The sequence below is a fragment of the Danio rerio genome, chromosome 9 (genome assembly GCF_052040795.2).
Source record: "Danio rerio strain M-AB ecotype USA chromosome 9, GRCz13ab, whole genome shotgun sequence".
Taxonomy (NCBI): Eukaryota; Metazoa; Chordata; class Actinopteri; order Cypriniformes; family Danionidae; genus Danio; species Danio rerio.
The window spans coordinates 8,785,539-8,804,747 of record NC_141029.1 but is presented as its reverse complement, the minus strand read 5'-3'; the positions used below and the strand labels follow the sequence as shown (position 1 = coordinate 8,804,747).

The 19,209-nt window shown below is 36.4% G+C and overlaps 3 protein-coding genes across 3 annotated transcripts; all 3 read right to left on the bottom strand.

Annotated features, from left to right (window-relative positions):
• Positions 1-1,146: 1,146 nt before the first annotated feature.
• On the bottom strand, positions 1,147-3,242 carry LOC147842265 (rhamnose-binding lectin). The gene is made up of 6 exons (XM_087267480.1): positions 3,167-3,242; positions 2,119-2,163; positions 1,888-2,017; positions 1,681-1,787; positions 1,550-1,594; positions 1,147-1,467 (listed from the first exon to the last, which is right to left on the bottom strand). Exons 1-6 carry the CDS (start codon positions 3,192-3,194, stop codon positions 1,448-1,450), a joined length of 375 nt encoding a protein of 124 aa, XP_087123606.1. The 5' UTR covers positions 3,195-3,242; the 3' UTR covers positions 1,147-1,447.
• Positions 3,243-4,876: 1,634 nt separating this feature from the next.
• On the bottom strand, positions 4,877-6,984 carry si:ch1073-75o15.3. Its single transcript, NM_001328196.1, is given in 9 exon segments — positions 4,877-5,168; positions 5,255-5,358; positions 5,566-5,701; positions 5,777-5,821; positions 5,892-5,995; positions 6,103-6,232; positions 6,328-6,372; positions 6,707-6,778; positions 6,933-6,984. Coding segments are annotated over 9 exon segments (669 nt in total). The 5' UTR covers positions 6,961-6,984; the 3' UTR covers positions 4,877-5,163.
• Positions 6,985-9,693: 2,709 nt separating this feature from the next.
• zgc:171776 lies at positions 9,694-12,187 on the bottom strand. The gene is given in 9 exon segments (NM_001109720.1): positions 9,694-9,881; positions 10,006-10,109; positions 10,721-10,856; positions 10,940-10,984; positions 11,060-11,163; positions 11,277-11,406; positions 11,482-11,526; positions 11,917-11,967; positions 12,136-12,187. Coding segments are annotated over 9 exon segments (660 nt in total). The 5' UTR covers positions 12,164-12,187; the 3' UTR covers positions 9,694-9,864.
• Positions 12,188-19,209: the final 7,022 nt, after the last annotated feature.

Sequence of the window (19,209 nt, the reverse complement as noted above, 5' to 3'; positions counted from 1 at the left end):
ATAGCAGGATCGCCTTACAGTAAGAAGATCACGGGTTCGAGCCCCGGTTGGGTCAGTTGGCATTTATGTGTGGAGTTTGCATGTTCTCCCCGTGTTCGTGTGGGTTTCCTTCTGATGCTCCCGATTCCCCCACTTTCCAAAGTCAAGCGCTAGAGGTGAATTAAGTGTGAATGCAAGTGTATGGGTGTTTTCCATGTTGGGTTGCAGCTGAAAGGGCATCCACTGCGTAAAACATATGCTGGATACGTTGGCGGTTCATTCCGCTGTGGTGATCCCTGATGGACAAAGGGACAGAGAAAATGAATGAATAATAAATATGTAGAGATTTTTAGATAGGAAGGTCGCTGGTTTGAGCCCCAGCTAGGCCAGGAGGCCTTTCTGTGTGGAGTTTGCATGTTCTCCCCGTGTTTGTGTGGGTTTCCTCTGGTTTACCTCACAGTTCAAAGACATTTGTTATAGGTGATTGGATAAAATTAATAAGCCGTAGTGAATGAAAGAATGTATGGGAGTTTCCCAGTGCTAACTTAAGGCTAGGGGGGGATCCACCGCATAAAACATATGCTTGCGTAAATGACAGTTTGTTCCAGTGTGGCGGCCCTTGATAAATCAGGGACTAAGCTGAAGGATGGTGAGTGAGTGAGTGTTCTTCTCAATTACTTGTATTGCAATTTGTGTAGTATTCAAGGTTGAAATGGAAGAGAAGGCTTAAAACTCTTAAGCAGGGCTGTGGAAACATGATCCTGGAGGGCCAGTGTCCCTCAGATTTGACTCCAACCCCAATTTGACACACCCGAATGAGCCAGTCAAGCTATTTCTAGGTATGCTAGAATTGTCCTATCAGGTGTGTTGTAGCTAAACTCTGTATAACACAAGCCCCAGGACCAAGTTCAGGCACCCCTGGGCCCGGTTTTTCAAAAGGTTTAATCCGGATAAAATTGATCCGGATTTAGTAATCCTGTTTTTGCGATCCGTGATCACGTAATCCAGCTTACTTTTTGAGACAGTTTTTCAAAGCAACATCGGATTGGATCAATCTGATCTGAATAGGAACTGTTTAGGATCACTAAATCTGGATAACCAGTGCTCAATCACAATGTAGATGGATAGATAGGCCTATGTAAAGAGCAATAAGTAGAATAGCCAGTGTGGGGTCAATTTAACTTTATTTTTATTTGAAATGAAAACACACACACACACACACACATTTAAAAAAAAAAAAAAAAAAAACTAAAATCTAAAAACAAAAAACCCCACCCCGTCCTCTTCCAGCAGACTGCTCATCTGACACCTACAACACACTATACATTGAGGATATTTATAATAAGTTTCAAATATAGATGTAAATAAAAAAAATAATGGGTTGAATAGCAGTCAGTATTTTGTTCCAGCTTGAACGGCGGTCTTTCCAAGCAGGTCGATTTGTCTCTATGTTGAAAGTCTGTAGCAACTATCTTAATCTTCCGTGTCCTACATGAAGAACAAGCAGAGCAATTTTTAAAATGAAAGCCTGTGAATGGATATTGAAACAAGTATTGGAAACACAGCTCACCACATCTCAAGACACCGTGTCCATCTTTACAAATGTCACATGTTTCTGAAAGTTAAAATGGAAAGTTACACATCTGCACAGAGAAGGAACTGTTGAACTGGAAAAGGAAGAGACAGAAAAACCATTCATACTTGGTAGGATGCAAGTGTAGGTGGTGTTGTACTTGTAGGTGTAAAGACACGGATCAGATCCTGCAACTGTTTTCTTGCTTAACAAACACTCTGCATGTCCATTACACCTGTTTAAAGGAAATTGCACAACAAATTATTCACGAAGCAAGATAAAGACTACTAATTGTTCTCATAATCTAGAGCAAAAGGAATGAAAAAGATTCTTACAACTTAAGGACTAAGGGGACATCTTTTAAACACCTAAGAGTAACCAAGTCAGATTGTAGTCCTGCAAGTCCGCAAGCGTGGGTGCTTTGGCGACCAAACGTTACAGACTTGACAAAGATCACGCCAGTTTCTTAAAATATTTGAGTAAAAATAAAACCTAGATCAAATATGCTGTCTTTTTATGAAGCAATGTTATCCAGCACACAGTAGCTAGACATGACTACATCTTACCACAACGGAGATAGAAGTCAGAATTTTCACACGTCATTTCAGTGTCTGTAAAAATAAAGAAAGTCCAGCTCAAGTCAATCAGTCAGTTTTAAACAAGTAGATTTCTCTCAAAGTTCTAAATAAGTTCAATGCAGATACTGTACATCTAGACTAGAGTTTCCGGCTACACAGGAACATGCTTTATGTACACTGAAAAAATGTATTCAAAGATGATTCCTTGGATTTACTCAATTATTTTACGTTAAGTGGTGGTAAACAATTTATCTGGGCTGAATTTAAACAAACAAATTAAGTTGAACATTATCAAATTTAATTTGTTTAAATTCAACACAAATAAATTGTTTGCAACAGTTTAGCATGTAACACTTTTTTTTCCTGTATCAGACATCCCATAAAACAGTCTCACTTTTTCTTTTCATTTCACTACAAATTAGATCAAACTAAAATTTAAATGATTGTTTTAAATTAATTTTATAGTTCTAAATTAGGTGTATAGATTTGTCATTTTGGGAGAAAAAAAATAAATAAAATAATGACTTGAATGATGAAATAAATGCAGCAGCAGATCTATCAAGAAACACTGACATTGATCTAACTCAGAGATGGAATTTACGACACCTGCAGATATCAGCGGACTACAGCTCGTAAGCACTACTAAAAGACAAAAACAACCGATTAGGACACCTTTGAACTGATAATCCATGTTTTACTGCAACTAAATTTAATTAAGAACGAACTTCCCACATGTCAGTCAACACAATAAAGCTGCGGTCACACTTGAATTTTCTCCCCATAGGTTTCCATTAATACGCACGCGAATGCTTGAGACCAGAAACGCAGGGTCTTGCATCAAGTTTTGAGAATCAAAACATGACCTCTTTGGACAGAAATGTAAAACATGGAGCAAACGCTCACTTTTTTTAATGTCTAATCATCTTGTTTAATCCTGCCCCTTTTTTGCAGCACCGCACAAGAATATCACATGCTCAAACTGTAGTGTGACTGCAGCTTAACTCTGCTTTCAATTTAATAAGAGCATTCAACCTACACATAAGAACAATACCGAGAGAGAACATGATTCTGCTGTCTCCGTCAATTGTATTTTAGCTTTACTGATTTATATTTATTAGGCCTGTGCTCTGAGTGTTAATGAGCATCACCTGTGTGCCACACCAGTCTCCAGTCCTAGAGGATAATGAGGAATGACTAGAGATGAAGGCCATGGCTGCTTCTCAATATGCGTTCTTCAGCAATCTTGTGTCCGTGTCCAGAAGTGGGTAGTAATGAATTAAATTTACTTTGTTACATTTACTTGAGTGGAATTGTTGGGTAATGTGTACTTTTACTCGTACTCAAGTTAATTATTAGAAAAAAGTCATTACTCTTACTTCGCTACATTTGGCAGTGTTTCTCAGTTAATGTCAAGTGATATGATAGTAAATATGATTCTTATATGCATATATTGCGAGGTGCTGTATTAGAGAGGTTGTGTCACGAGGTTGCTATAGAGACGCATCTCCCACTTTCAGTTAAAGCACATGCTTATGTTGGAAGGATGGCAAAACTTGAGGACATGCAAGTTTATACAGAACGGTCATGCTGTTTGTACAGCGAGTTTTATGGGACCAGATCAACCGTGGTCTCAAGTTCAGTCTGTTTTAACTCTAAGATGTCAACAAGAATAGTTTGATAATGCGATGCACGCTGTACATCAAACTGACATTGCAACATTTAAATGAATTAAAGCTAAAATCTGAAAAACAGGTTGAGGTAAGTATCAATATGATCCCAATTTGAACCTTATTAATGGTAACTATGGGATAACTAAAGAAATTGCTGTTTAATGGAATAACTGTTCGGCCCTGCAAATATTAGTCATTCACACTGTTAACGATAAAAAAAAAACATTGAAACAATTTTTTACATAAAAATTGTATGCGTGTGTATATATATATATATATATATATATATATATACACACACATATATATACACACACACACACACACACACACAACAATTTTGTCTGGTTCTCAAATCTGATTGGCTGATAGCAATGATATATTTAGGTAATACCAGCAGCCCTACAGCTGCTTTACCCTTTGTGTATTACTCCAGCCACATACAGCCAGCAAAAAGCAGACACTAAAGATCTAAAGTTTAAAAGATGCTTGTTCAACTGTCAGCTTATGATTTGAATCCAACACGGAAGAAAATAGCTCATTGTTCAAAAGGGTTTTTGAGACTCTACATGTTTGATTTTGTTTTTATACACACAATTATGCCGTCAAACTGTTGTCTAAACACAATACACTCGTAGTAGTGCGATTATAACGGTATAGTTGGCACTGGTGGGGGCACTAAGGCACTTGGCCTGTAGACTCATGCCAACGCGTGCCTCCCACCAGTGCCGATATAAAACCATAAAAGCACTGAGTGTGACACACACACGTGCATGCTTTTAACCATTCATCTGTCTACTAGGTAGTGGCTAACAAGGATCTTAATAAAATCCAATCATTTTTAAATTAGATTACAGGTAAGAGTTAATATTTAGTAAAAAGTTTATATATAAAAAAAAAAAAAAAAAAAAAACTAATTGATTGTGTCTGGGAAATTTCAGTATACTTTACAGTAAACCAACAGGTGACTTAAGCAGCCTGTAGTGGAAATAACCTACAAGCCCTATTAAACTATTGTTGATGTAATGCTCTTAAGACACTTAGGGTAAAACTATACAAACAAAGAAAAATCCAACTCTCATTTTATACAGATTTATTTTAAAAAAGCAAACTTTCAAAACCAGCAATTATTAAAGACAACCACACAATGATGAATTCACATATGCCATACAATAGTGTCAATCCTACAAAAATTAAACCATTGTCCATTAGGAAGGGTTACACAGAACCATTTGTACAGCCACAGAAAAAAAAAGGCAAAACTGATGTGGTCAATGACAATAAACATTGTAGAATTGTAACAAGCATGGTTAGCCTGGATAACACCACTGGTGAAGGAGATGCTCAAATAAATCCATAACAATCATGCTGCAAGAAAGAAAACCAGTAAATCTAGACAGTTCATTAACAAATGAAAAAGGTAAAGTAGAAGACTGTCCAGTACAATAACTTACATTGACAATAGTAGGTAATCTTCAGGTACTTGCGTGTGCCAGCACACGGATCAGAGAAGACATCATTGGTTGCAGTTAAGGAGCAGCGTCTTCGCCCATCGCATCTGTGTGAGAATGGAAGAGAGAGTTTAACAATTGAACAACATCCACATTTGTCAAGTGTTAGACTCTGGACACCACTAGACACTTAAATAGCGCTTTCAAAACCAAAATGTAATTTTATTATAGTGCTACAGATCATTTACATGAAATTAGTTAAGTAATAGACAATTGCCTGCCATAGCATTTGAGAAGAACTGCTCAATCTGTACCTTTGTGACACAAGATCCAGTGTGTTTTGTGAATAACAGTTGGTGTTCAGACGCCGCCTGAATGGTGGTCTTCTCAAGCAGGTGGTATCATCTGTACGTCCATAGTTCGCAGCAATCACCTTAATCCTACCATTACCTATGGAGATATTTGATTATACAGATTAATGCATCCTCATACATGGACAAGCAGAGTATTGAAAATGCAGCTTACCACATCTTAAGAGCCCGCGTTCATTTTCACAAATCTCAATTGTTTCTGGAATACATTAGTAAAAGGTTACAGGTTTGCAGAAAAGAAATTAACTGAAAAGATAAACCATCCATACTTGCTGGAATACAAATGTAGGTGGTGGTGTAATGAGTGAAAAAACAACGATGTGGTCTTCCAATTCTTTCCTTGTTTATCATACATGTCGCCTGACCATTACACTTGTTTGAGGATTAAAGTAAACATCATTACCTGAAATCTTCCAGAGAAAGACTACGTAATGCCATAACCTGGAGTAATAAGTGGGGGGAAAAAAAAAAAAAATTTACCATTTAGGTATAATAGGAATATCTCTTAAACACCTAGCAGGATCAGTTTCAAAATGTGGCCTTCCAGGGCCACAAAGGCGGGTGCTTCGCCAACTAAATCTTGCTGACTTTACAAAGATCACACCATCATCTTTATATAAAAAAAATAAAAAAAATAAAAAAAATAAATTAAAAAAAAAAAAAAAAAAAGTTTTACATCAGCTTTAAGTTTTGACTGCATCTTACCACAACTGAGACTAAGGTCAGAATCCAAACATGTCGTTTCAGTGTCTGGAACAAAAAAAAAAAACACAAGTTATTGAGAAGGCTCTGAATGGGTTTGGTGTAAAGACAGGTTGACTCGTATGCTCCTGAATGAGCTCTGAAGGGTCACTGTGGTCACCAAACTGCCCAGCTCATATTAAGGCATGCACAACATATTAACGTTTTAATCTCGATTAAAAAAATAAAAAATAAATGCATTAGTTTCAGCAAGTCAATTTGTAGTCAAATAATCACTACAAGTTAGTAAAAAACAAGTCGTTTCAAGTCTGTGACTTAACCCCAAAGACAAGTGCATAACATCAATTTATATTAACTTGTTAGCAAACTCTAGAACACTTACAATCTAATTCCGAACCCTGGATGGCTGGAATCGCAGAAACTGATATCAGTAAGCCACAGCTCAGAAGCACTACTAGAAGACAAAAACAGAAAGAGCTCACCTCTGCATTGTTACTCACATCATTCTTGTTACATTTGATTTAAAATTCAACCCTTTTCATATTGGTTGTACTACTACACATTAATAACCACTGTACATATGCCTATCAATTTAACAAGAAACTTACATCCACTAACAACACCTAAAGAGCCCATGATTCTGCTGTCTTCACCAATTGTGTGTTTAAGCTTTACTGGTTCATATTTATAGGCCGGTGCTCTGAGTGTTAATGAGCGACACCTGTGCACCACACCAGTCTCCAGTCCTAGAGGATAACGAGGACTGATGATGTATTAATCTGCTCCGACTCATGCCACGGTCACACTCAAGTTTGAGCATGCGAAATTCTGTAGTACGGCCATATGTATTAAAGTAGAGATCGCCTATACGCTATTGTTTATTGGAAGGAACGCGTCAATAGAGCCATAGCTTTAGTACACGGTAGCGCTCCTTTGAAATAAATGTGGGACCAAGGTGCAGTAGATGACTAGCCAGCTAGAGATATATGAACATATATACATATATCTATGATCGGGAGTTCATAAATATATTTTAAAATATATACTTTTTATTAATTATGAAAATAATAATTTAACCATTTTTTTTACATCGATGGATGAGTGATCGCATGGGCATTGCTGACAAAGAGTGTGTGTTTGTGTGCTTGGAAATGTATTATCCACTCTCTCTGTTAAATATGATCTGATCCATGTCCTGAAAAACACCCCCTCTCCTGCTTTCCCTTCTCATTCTAAAGCTGCGGTCACACTGGGCTTTTCCTCCCATAGACTTCCATTCGTACGCACACGAATGCGTCAGTCCGGAGACGCAGGGTCATGTGTCAAGTTTCGCAGGTTGCTGCGGTGCAAAGTTCAAGCTTGGTGAACTCTGACCTGCGAAATCGCATCACTAGACTGCGTGAGACCAATCGAGGATCAAAACATGACCTCCCTTGACAAAAATTTTAAATATGGAGCAATAGCTTGCTTTTTAAATGTCTAATCATCTTGTTTAATCCCACCCCTTTTCGCAGAGCCGTACGACTAAATTTCGCAAACTCAAACTCTGGTGTGACCGCAGCTTAATGGAGGGAGCGATTAGTTTGTGAAAGAATGCCGTTATGAACGACTTAGTTAGCCGATAAAAATACAAGTTTCTGGCAGAGAAGCATCTTGTTGTCAATATAATTTTTTTTCTGATTGTAGTCAATAAAACTAGCATAAGGCAGTGAGTTGGTGCTGCTTTGCCTTATGATTAGTGCAGTAAGCGACTCTATTATCATCAATAACTTGAGCACAAAAGCACAAAATATTTTTTTTTGGAACATGCCAAAAAAAACTGTCTTGTATGCTAGTTACTACATCTGTACACAGCGCTTAATTCCCGCATCTTCACATTGGCTTTTGTCTTGACTAGTGTGGCTGAATGACTTCTGTCCTGGGAGAACTACAAATATGGCGGCACTATTGATGTATACTCAGGAGCCATATGCGATATCTAGTGTGTATATCTATGGTACAGCGCTGCGAAAAGAGGACAAAAATTCAACAAGGTATTAGACATTTTAAAAAGTGAGCGGTTGGTCCATATTTTAATTTTCTGTCTAGAGATCATGTTTTGATGTTATTTTAGTTGGACATCAGCAGGCCACAGTTCAGTAGCACTACTAGAAATCTCACATTCACATTATTGCTTAAAATGCATTTCAAAAATGAACTTTTCTTATGTCTGTTGTAGAGCTACACATTAAAACTCATTCTATATCAACCGATCATGTTAGACACTTACAGGCACTGACAATACCAGGAAAACCCATGGTTTTGCTATTTCCATCAGTGGAGTTTGGCATTTGCTGATTCATATTTATAGGCCAGTGCTGTGAGTGTTGATGAGCGCAGTGGCGCCCCCAGAAAATTTTCCTAGGGGTGGCCAGAAGAGGCCACACCAAACCTTGGGGTGGCACACAAAAAAATTATTTAATTTAGTGTAATGTTTTATTTTTTTTTCTCTGGTAAATGAAACGATGTGATTTTAATTAATTTAATTAATTACTCTAAAAATATCGCAATTTATTTCTTGAAATAATTCAGCAAGTACCTGTGCAAACCAAATAAAAATCAATATTTAGTTTAAAAACACTTTTCATATATATAAATTACTTTTCAGTTATTTTTCACATACATTTATTGTACAGCATATGCTATGTCTAAAATCAATGAATTAATAAAACAAACAAAAAAACTGAACAAAAAGGCATAACTACACACACACTATGTATATATGTGTATACGGACGCTAATAATATCATTATTATACAGATAATATATACAGACGCTAATAATATCAATTATCCATGTTCCTTTTTTAGCCACTTTATTAAATGCAGCTTCTTCTATTATTTAAGGTAAATATAACATCACCATTGCTGTCTGTTGAAGGTGTGTGTGCATGCTGTCAACAACGATCAGGAAGGGCAGTGGTAGTTCTAGATTAAATAACACCCTGAAAGAACCACCCCATATACCCACCCCCCTTATATAGTTACATTTATTTTTCAATTAAAAAAAAAAAATAAAATTAATATTCTAAATAAACAACAGAAATCAATCGTAAAATGTTACTTGAAAAATGTAACCACTGAAGTGATATGCCGAGATCAATTAAGAAATCTTTTGCAAGAATATTAGTTATGATAATTCTAGAGAATACAAAAATGTGTTTTATAAAATTATCTGTGGACTTAGACCCAAATTTTGGAAGATAATTATGTTATAACAATTAATTTGTTAGTGCAAAAAGAGCAGTACATGCATCTAAAATTCATTGCTAGACTTTAGCATTGTGGGTGATTGTCAACAGGCTTTAAGAAAGAGGACCAACGCCATTTAAATTACGAAGATTTATTGGAAGCAAAACTCCCAAACACAGGGACCATAGAAACAGCCACGGTAAGAGCAAATACATAACATTTTGTAGCCATTTGTAACAAACATGATTAGTCTTCACAATGATGGCTTCTGGCTGTATCAAGAATGCATGAAGTTGAGATGCCATCAAGATCAATCATGATGATGTGCTGCAAAGAAATTAGAAAAAAAATAGCAAATTAAAGGGTAACAGGAGAATATATAAAAAAAAAAAAAAAAAAAAAAAAAAAAAAAAAAAACACCACACACACACACACCTTTACAATTACTTACATCGACAAGTGTAGGTGATCTCCAGGTACTTGCGTGTGCCGAAACAGGGATCAGAGAAGACATCGTTGGAGGCAAACACAGAGCAGTGTTTTCTCCCTTCACATCTGTGAGAGGGAAGCAAGGTTAAAATTGATATAGGGTTCACTTAATTTGTCAAGTTGCAATCCTTGGACATCACTACAGTCACCTTAGAATTATAAGGTTCTATCTAACATTGCATCAATAACTAAAATTTGACCACTTAAGAGTTTACTTGCATTGAGACTTAAGGGGAGAAGAGAGAGGGAATTTAAGAAAAAAAAAAAAAAAAGTTGCTATATGGAAAACAAAAACAAGCTTGATCTCAAAATCATTCAGAATGCAGATAGAACCTTATTCCAAGTGATGCCACATTACCAGAGACCAATATACAAGTAAAATCTCTTTTTAAATGGTTCTGTTGAAGCATGGCTGTCAAATCCAGTTCCTGGAGAGCCACAGCTCTGTAATTTAGCCTGATCAAAAGGAGTGTGTTAGACTTGTTTGAAACCTACAGGAAAGTGTTTTAAAGCAGGGCAGGACAGAAACTGTGCTAAGCTACAGCCCTCCAGGAACTGAATTTGACACTGTATTAAAGGGCTACAGGAACATAAACCCAAGCACCTTTGCACTTGCCTTGCTTTAACTGGGGAAAACACCCAGTTGAAAAGGAGTGAGTAGTTTGCTCAATCCATACCTTTCTGACACAAGATCAAGTGTGTTGGGTGAATAGCAGTTGGTGTTCAGGGGCCGCCAGTATGGTCGTCTTCTCAAGCAGGTGGTATCGTCTGTACGTCCATAGTTTGCAGCAAGTATCTTAATCCTACCATGTTCTATGAAGATGAATGCATTTATTTTTTTAGTTTAATTTGGGTCCTCATACAGAGACAAGAAAAATATTGAAAATCTAGCTCACCACATCTTAAGATTTCACGGTCACGTTCACAAACCTTAATAGTTTCTAGAAGACAAGAGGAAGGTTACAGGTTTGCAAAAAGAAAGAAATTAACTGGGAAAAAAGACAAACCATCCATACTTGCTGGGACACAAAAATGGGTGGTGATGTAATGAGTGTGAAAACAATGATGTGGTCTTGCAATCCTTTCCTTGTTGATCACACACTCCGCTCGTCCATTACACCTGTTCGTGAATAGATAAAAAAAAAAAAAAAAAAAAAAAAAGTGTCACATACAAAAAATATAAAATAAATAAATAAAAAAAAAGGCACTTAAAGAAAATCATTAAAAACCAACCATTTAGGTACTAGAGAAATTTCTGGATAGCACCTAGCTGGATCTACTTCAAAACGAGACCTTGCAGGCCCACAAGTGCGGGTGCTCCGCCAACCAAATCTTGATGACTTTACGAAGATCACACCATAATCTTAAAGAACAAAAGTCTTGTTTTAAACAGCAGTATTACATTGATCAACTTTAATATAACATGACTAGATCTTACCACAACGGAGACGAAGGTCTGAATCCAAACATGTAATTACAGTGTCTGGGGAGAAACAAAAAAATAAAAATAATGAATAATAATAATAATAATAATAATTATTATTATTATTAAGAGATCGAGAAGGCTCGGAATAAGTTTGGGCAGACAAGAAACTAATCTAATCCTGACTAGTGGGAGCAGCCATCCTGTTCATATCAGCACATGCATAGCATATCTGAGGTCTTAAATCTTAATATCAGCCACATTCTGATTTCAGCAACCCAGTTTGAGTGAGACCATTAAGTTAGTCACATTAAAATAAACAAAAATAAATAAAAAGGTGTTTAAAAGTCTCACGGATTGAAATTTTTGCCTTCATCTGTGACAGATAAGCGAAGTTAATACATTACATCAAATTAATGTTAACTTGCTAGAAATTTCCTGAACACTTACGATCAAATGGTGATGGAAAGGCCATCAGCAGACCACAGTTCATAAGCACTACTAGAAAACAAAAACAAACACAGAAAACAACTCAGAAGAGAAACCAGTTGCATGGCTAATCCCATTTTATACTTGTTAGAGAAATGAAGTCAAAAGTGAAATTTTCTCATATCAGCCACAACACTAAAACATTGATATTCAACTCTTCAACTTATTTAGAACACTTACAGGCAAGGCAAACACCAAGAGAGACCATTGTTGGACTGTCTCCATCACCTGTGTGGTTATACTTTACTCATGCATATTTATAGGCCGGTGCTCTGAGTGCTAATGAGTGACACCTGTGCACCACACCGGCCTCAAGTCCTGGAGGATAACGAGGATGATCTGATAATGTATGAAGCTGCGGTCACACTAGAGTTTGGCTGCATTCGAAACCGCATGTGTGAGTAGGTACTCAATTTCAAAAAGTACTTACTTAACGAGGACTAAAAGAGTAGACACTCAACAGCCAAATCTCGTTGAGTATAAATAGGATCGTACCTCATCCGCCATGTTTACGTTATCACCAGGCCAGTATTAAGAACCCAGGGGCCCCTGGGCACATTGTCTTGTAAGGCCCCCTACCTGGCCATATATATATATATATATATAATTATTTTTTTATTTTTATTTTTTAAGGGTATTTTAATGTATTGCTTTTACAAACTTATAAAGCATATTCTTGCCATGGCAATTCAGTTCTATGAATCTGAGTCTTTCATAATACAAACACTTATTTACTGTCTCTCTTTCCTCTCCCTGTATTTTCTCTACTCTTCTCGTGATGAAGACTTGATTATAAACCTAAAAGTATCCAAAATCACACACACTATACCTCTTCTCTCCCGTCTCTCTCCTCTTCTGGGCCTTTCTCTCTCTCTCCCTCTCTCTCTCCTTTTCTGACTGTCTCTCACACGATGAATCCAGTCCGCGCTGCGCTGCCGTTAGCCTTCTCCGCCTGGTTAATGCTAGCTTCTCATCATTTAAAGTTAACGTTACCATAAAGTCTTCTTCTGTACCCTCATTCTCCTGATCATGGGTCTGTTTAAAGATTGTGTGTATGGAAAATGCCTCAATAAAGATGCCTCCTCTCCTCTTTCTCTCGCGTTTGCTAAATCCACTTGTCCACTCATTTTTGATCTATGACAGATATAACGTTACACTAAAGTCCGCTCAGTTTAGTGCGGGTTATTACAAAACTGACGTTTCCGCACTTGACCAATTACAGCATTCTGTTTAGTTAAAGAAAGAAAGGCAATTTAAATATAATAATAATATTAATATGTGATCGCGATTTTTTTGCTCAGAGGAAATACAGTTGTCTGAGCAATGTAGTTTTTGCATAAAATAAATATATTTCCAATCTGATATGTAATGGGGAGAAAAAAAAGTAGCACAAGTTCAGCTGATGGATTCGAACCGAGTTTATGATTAATCGCGTCCAAAGATGATGCTGGGCGCCATACAAGGTGCGTCACTGCGGCTGTTACAGTTGACAGTTCTATACTCATGTTGTCTCTATCAATCAGGCATCGATGGGAGTAAACCCTGAATAGCTTATTCCAACTAGATGCGCTATTTTCAATTAGCCAAAAAAGACACTCCGAAATTGTCTTTTTTTCTCCCCCCTCGCAGGGGCCCCTAGTGCGCACGGGCCCCTGGGCCTGTGCCCATAAGGCCCATTGGTTAATCCGGCCCTGGTTATCACCCTTTTTTGATCACTAAAGTTTCAAACGTACTTCTTTCTTCAAGTACTGTTTTCTCCTATTATGTTGTAGGTGAGTATGCACATATCTAGACATAAGGAGTATACGTACAGCCGAATCTTGCCAGGATTGAGGTAATTCTCGCCTTTTTTTTTTTTTTGAACATGGGGGATTCAAACACTCATTCGCTCACCTACTGCTTTTTCCATACCTAATAGTAGAGAAGTATGCGGTTTCGAACGCAGCCTTTGTGTTTGTGAAATTCTGTTGTACGGCACTGCGAAAAGGGGCGGGAATAATCAAGTTTATTAAGCATTAAAAAACCGAGCGATTGCTCCATGCTTTAAATTTCTGTCCAGAGAGGTCATGTTTTGATCCTCTGTTGGTTTCCCGCAGTCAAGTGAAACTTAACGCATGACCCTGCATTTCCGGTCTCACGCATTCGCGTGCGTATGAATGAACGTCTATGGAGGAAAAGCCCAGTGTGAACAGGATTTTTCTCCCCATAGGCTCATATGCGCGCGAATGCATCAGACCATATACGCAAGCTTGTGTGACAAGTTTCACATGCCGCGTCCCAATTCTCATACTTGTACTACGCCCTAAAAGTATACCTTTTTTGTGAAGGAAAAATATATACTTTGTTACTGAAAAGTAGGCAAGCTTTGGGACCAACTACTACATAACCTTTGGAATACTTTTGTTCAACATACTACAATTTGTAACATGCTAATTTATTTTCAAATACTATTTAGGATGGATATGGCGAATTGGGTTGCAGCATCAGCTTGCGTTGGAAAGTTTAAGCTTGGTGAACTCTTGCCTGGGAAATCGCATCACATGATTACATGAGACCAATCAAAGATCAAAACATGGCCTCTCTGGACAAGAATTTAAAACGTGGACCAATCGCTTGCTTTTTTAAATGTCTAATCATCTTGTTTAACCCTGCCCCTTTTCGCAGTGCCGTACTAAAGAATTTCACATGCTTAAACTTTAGTGCAGGCGTGTCCAAAGTTGGTCCTGAAGGGCTGGGGGCTATTCCATAAACCAAGCTTACAGAAAAGCCAGGCTTATTTTGGCAAGTCAGGTTTATTAATGGCGGATTCGGTTTCATAAATCAAATTTACAATAGTTCAAACTTAGTTACTCTGGCAACTAATGCTGGGAAACTAGCCTGGTCCGTGGCAGGCTAACTCTCAGGTTAAGTTCAAGCCTAATCACAGAAATGTTAACATTCACCTGCCATATTCTGATGCCATTTTAATTCACTTAACCTCTTAATAATGATTAAAACTTTATACTCACTTAATAGCAAAAAACATAAATAAATAAATAAATAAAATAAATAATATATATATATATATATATATATATATATATATATATATATATATATATATATATATATATATCTTTCTCTCACACACATGCGAGCGGTCAAGCACAATTATTATGTTTTCTAACAAATATTTAATTTCATGTTAATAGGTCTAAATAATAGCCTATATTTAAAAAATATATTGCTACTAACGTAGCCTATTGAACAATCTGCAGTTCCACGGCTCACTCGCTGTGAACACAGCTGTCTCATTTCAGAGCTCTTTCAGTTCTTGAAGTTGCCATGGTAGCACACAACATAATCAATGTATCTATGCTCGACTTTCAAGGTTTCATGACAGAAATGTGCACGAGCAGTTATCTAGATTATTTAAACTGAACTCAGACTAGTTAGATCAAATGATCTTCAACTTGCTGTTGAAAACCAATTGAAATGAAACCAATTTAAGCGTGGACGTTTAGTTCAGCTCATTGAAGTCAGGCTTTTGACTTTAATCCCCGCTTTTCTTAACCACTTTTATGAAATAGCCCCCTGGTGTCCCGCTGATCTTAGCTCCAACTTGCTCCAACACACCTGCCTGGAAGTTTCTAGTATACCTCGTGAAGCTGCGGTCACACTAGAGTTTGTGTGATCGAAATTCTGTCGTGCGAAGATGAACATGATTAGATGTTTAAAAAAGCAAGCGATTGCTCCATGTTTTAAATTTCTGTCCAGACAGGTCATGTTTTGATCCTCGATTGGTCTTGTGCAGTCAAGTAATGTGATTTTGCAGAGCAGAGTTCACCGAACTTGAACTTTGCACTGCAGTAACCTACGAAACTTGACGAATGACCCTGCATTTCCGGTCTGAGTCATTCGGGTACATATGAATGGAAGTCTATGGGAGGAAAAGCCCACCCAGATAGCAAAATGACATAATTTCAACCTAAAATCAACGTTTTGTTTTGATATCGAATCCACGTTGATCACCGACGTTGATTCAGCATCGTTTTGCTCATCGGGGTAATGTTGAAACGACGTCAGGCACTCCATTCAAATCTAACCTGAAATCGACGCAATTGGTTACTTACCCAACGTTGAATCGATGTTGACTTTCAGTCGATCGAAACGACGTTATAGAATCCACACATTTTCAACAGATAATCGACTTAATTGGTTTGTCTATCTAACGTTGAAATGATGTTGATTTTAAGTCGATTGGAACAGCATAGAATCCACACATATTCAACATACAATCTATCCAAATGATTTAACGTCGAAATGAATGCTTAAACAACATTTTCAACGTGAATAAATACATAATACAGTTTTAAAGGATACATATTATAATTTAATCTGCATATATGACAAAACACACCACAATCTGTCATCATTTTTTTTATTTAAACAAATATACAGCAGTAATCATTCGTTGAGAGCATAAATTCATTCAAAACTTCTATGCACGCAGTACAAAGTCAAAACCATTTACTCAAACTGTAGAATATTAAATACATTTGTCTATTTGTGTTCTAATTCAACATGTATTTTAAGATAATTTAGGTATTGCAGTATATATGACAAATTAAACACCACAATCTGTCATAATTTCTTCATTTTACATATATTAGTTCTGTACACGCAGTACACTCAAACATACACAGAGAGAACATTTGAATTATAGGTTGAATTCGATATATAGACAAACAATTTTCTCAAGAAAAACATATTTTTAAGATGTGCATAATAAAATGTACTATGTGTGTGTGTGTGTGTGTTTGTGCGTGCGTGCGTGCGTGTATATGTGTGTGTGTGTGTGTGTGTGTGTGTGTGTGTGTGTGTGTGTGTGTGTGTGTGTGTGTGTGTGTGTGTGTGTGTGTGTGTGTAAAGTACATCAATTGTATTTAGCATTATTGTAGCAAAACTGAGCACCAGTGACAATGAAATTTGTGTACAATATTTCAGTAAAGTCATGAAGAAAATATTTTTAAAGTTGCAAACTTTTACTTGATTCTTTCTCTCAATAATAAGTAATAAGTCACACCTTCCATGAATACAATTGCACAAATCAAAAAATAAGAAATAAACTCAAAGTTTCATTTTATTTATTGTACAGAAGATCAGTAACCTTGTTGACATGTATATTATTGTTGTGCAAACAAAATATGCAATAGTTGCATATTGCCTGAAAATGTCATACGAAATAAAATGTTGAAAATAAGCTCGTTACATTAATAAAAAAAACACTATTTATTGATTTTTACATTTCCTTCAACAATTTTCGTTTACACCTTGCATCTAAATGTGTTTCTTTTATCCACTTTCAACCGCTTATCTAACGAGGGAGAATAGCTTTTTTTATCTTGTATTTAAAGCCGGGCTCAAATACTGGAGTTTTAGCCCGATTTATACCTCCGGGAATCGAAGAGGAAGTATATATATAGCATTATTTTACCGTGGTAAAGTGGGACATTTCTTGGCAAATTCTTAATGCTTCAATTTGTTTAGTAATTAAATTTCAGTTATAAAATACATTTAAAGAATAATTTGACACTTTCTATTAGTGTCTGCGCCCGCTCCGTCTCCCACAACCAAGTAATTTGAATTAGTGTATAACAAATACCTAAAATACCTTAGAAATAAAAAGAAGCAGGTTTTACGATCAGACATATTTTCAAACCAGTGAACCCCTGTAAACCTTTCAGCCCAAGGATCCAGTAAACGAATGCATTCAGTTAAGTTAAAAACGTCCGGGATACAGAGAAAGATTTTAGATTGTGTGTGCTATCTGAAAATAAGTATCCTGTGAATGATCGAGGGGCACGTTTTACTTCATAATATTTTCACGATACACGTGGCTCACCCAGTTTTTCTGATGCAGGCAGAGTCTCTTTTCTGCCTACTGCTTTTTAATACTAAGATATTTTCTTTGAACTCTAAATGTATATTTTCCTGCCATGGGTTTCTTCATAAACACTCCCTCGCCTGAACTTGCTCGAGAGACTGAGAAATGAAAGCATGCAGCAGCAAGGAAAAATCAGATGCTAAAGACATAATCTTAAAAATAATAACTTATTAAATTGTTTACAAATATAAAACTGAGATTTGTGATACAATTACAGTGGAGCATTCATTAAATCCTTATTTTTCTAAATTATAAGTATAATTAGTGGAGGGGTACAAACAAAAATATAATTTGTGAATTTTTTCTTGGAAAAAATATATTTTTGAAACTAACTTCGTTTGCTATAATTTTTTATTTATTTTTAATGTATCTTTCGTTGATCAGTTATCAATAAACAAGGATAATTAATAACACTTGAGATGATGTGCTTAAAAACAAGTCTGCTATATATGTGCCAAAACAAGAATTGCAGTGAGATTGTGTTGGTTTGTTAAATAAATTATTGAACTAGCCTGAATAAAATGAAAGTGAAACATTCACTGTTTCAGAGAAGCCTATAATAAAGCCTATAATAGTTTTCACTATTAATGACAAATCTGAATAAGCAGGAGATGCTTTGCAATGTATTTGCAGCACTGAGCCCATTACCTCGGCAGAATGTGTTGGCAAAACAAACTCTGTTGAAAGAACAGAAAACTTAGAAACTCTGTGTGAGAATGGAGATATAAATAAATAGCTTAAAGCCCTTTAATATTCTAGAAAAGGTAGTTAAAATTTGCAGAACCAATGATTGATCTTATCCGTCTGTGACCCACCCATAATTAAATATGAAGCCTATTTTTTTATTACCTGGCCTGTGCATTAACAGCAGCCACTGATATAACCTAGAAATGATGAGCTCATATTACACAGTGCATCCACTTGAGGTCCACTTGGTCATTAAGATGGGGGAAAATTAAACATACATTTGCAATGGTGCAGTGAGGTGTAGCAGACATGGTATTGATTGTCATGAACTATGCCAATTATTAAGCCACAGTCAGATCACAAGAGAACATGCAATTTTTTTCTTGATAAAAACCTTTATTTGTCATAAATGTGCCAGACTACACGATCTGTCATCCTGTGACGTCTACAACGAGCATTATTTCAAAGCAGTCACAAATATTACTATAACAGTATTTTTATCTCAAATTAAATTTGTTGTTTTTTTTTATCTTATTTTAATTTCAATTAACACTGATGCTTGCAGACAACTTACTACATTATTTAAAGGCATTCGTTAGAATAGGATCAAACTTATGATTCCTTTTTAACTGGGGCGTAGC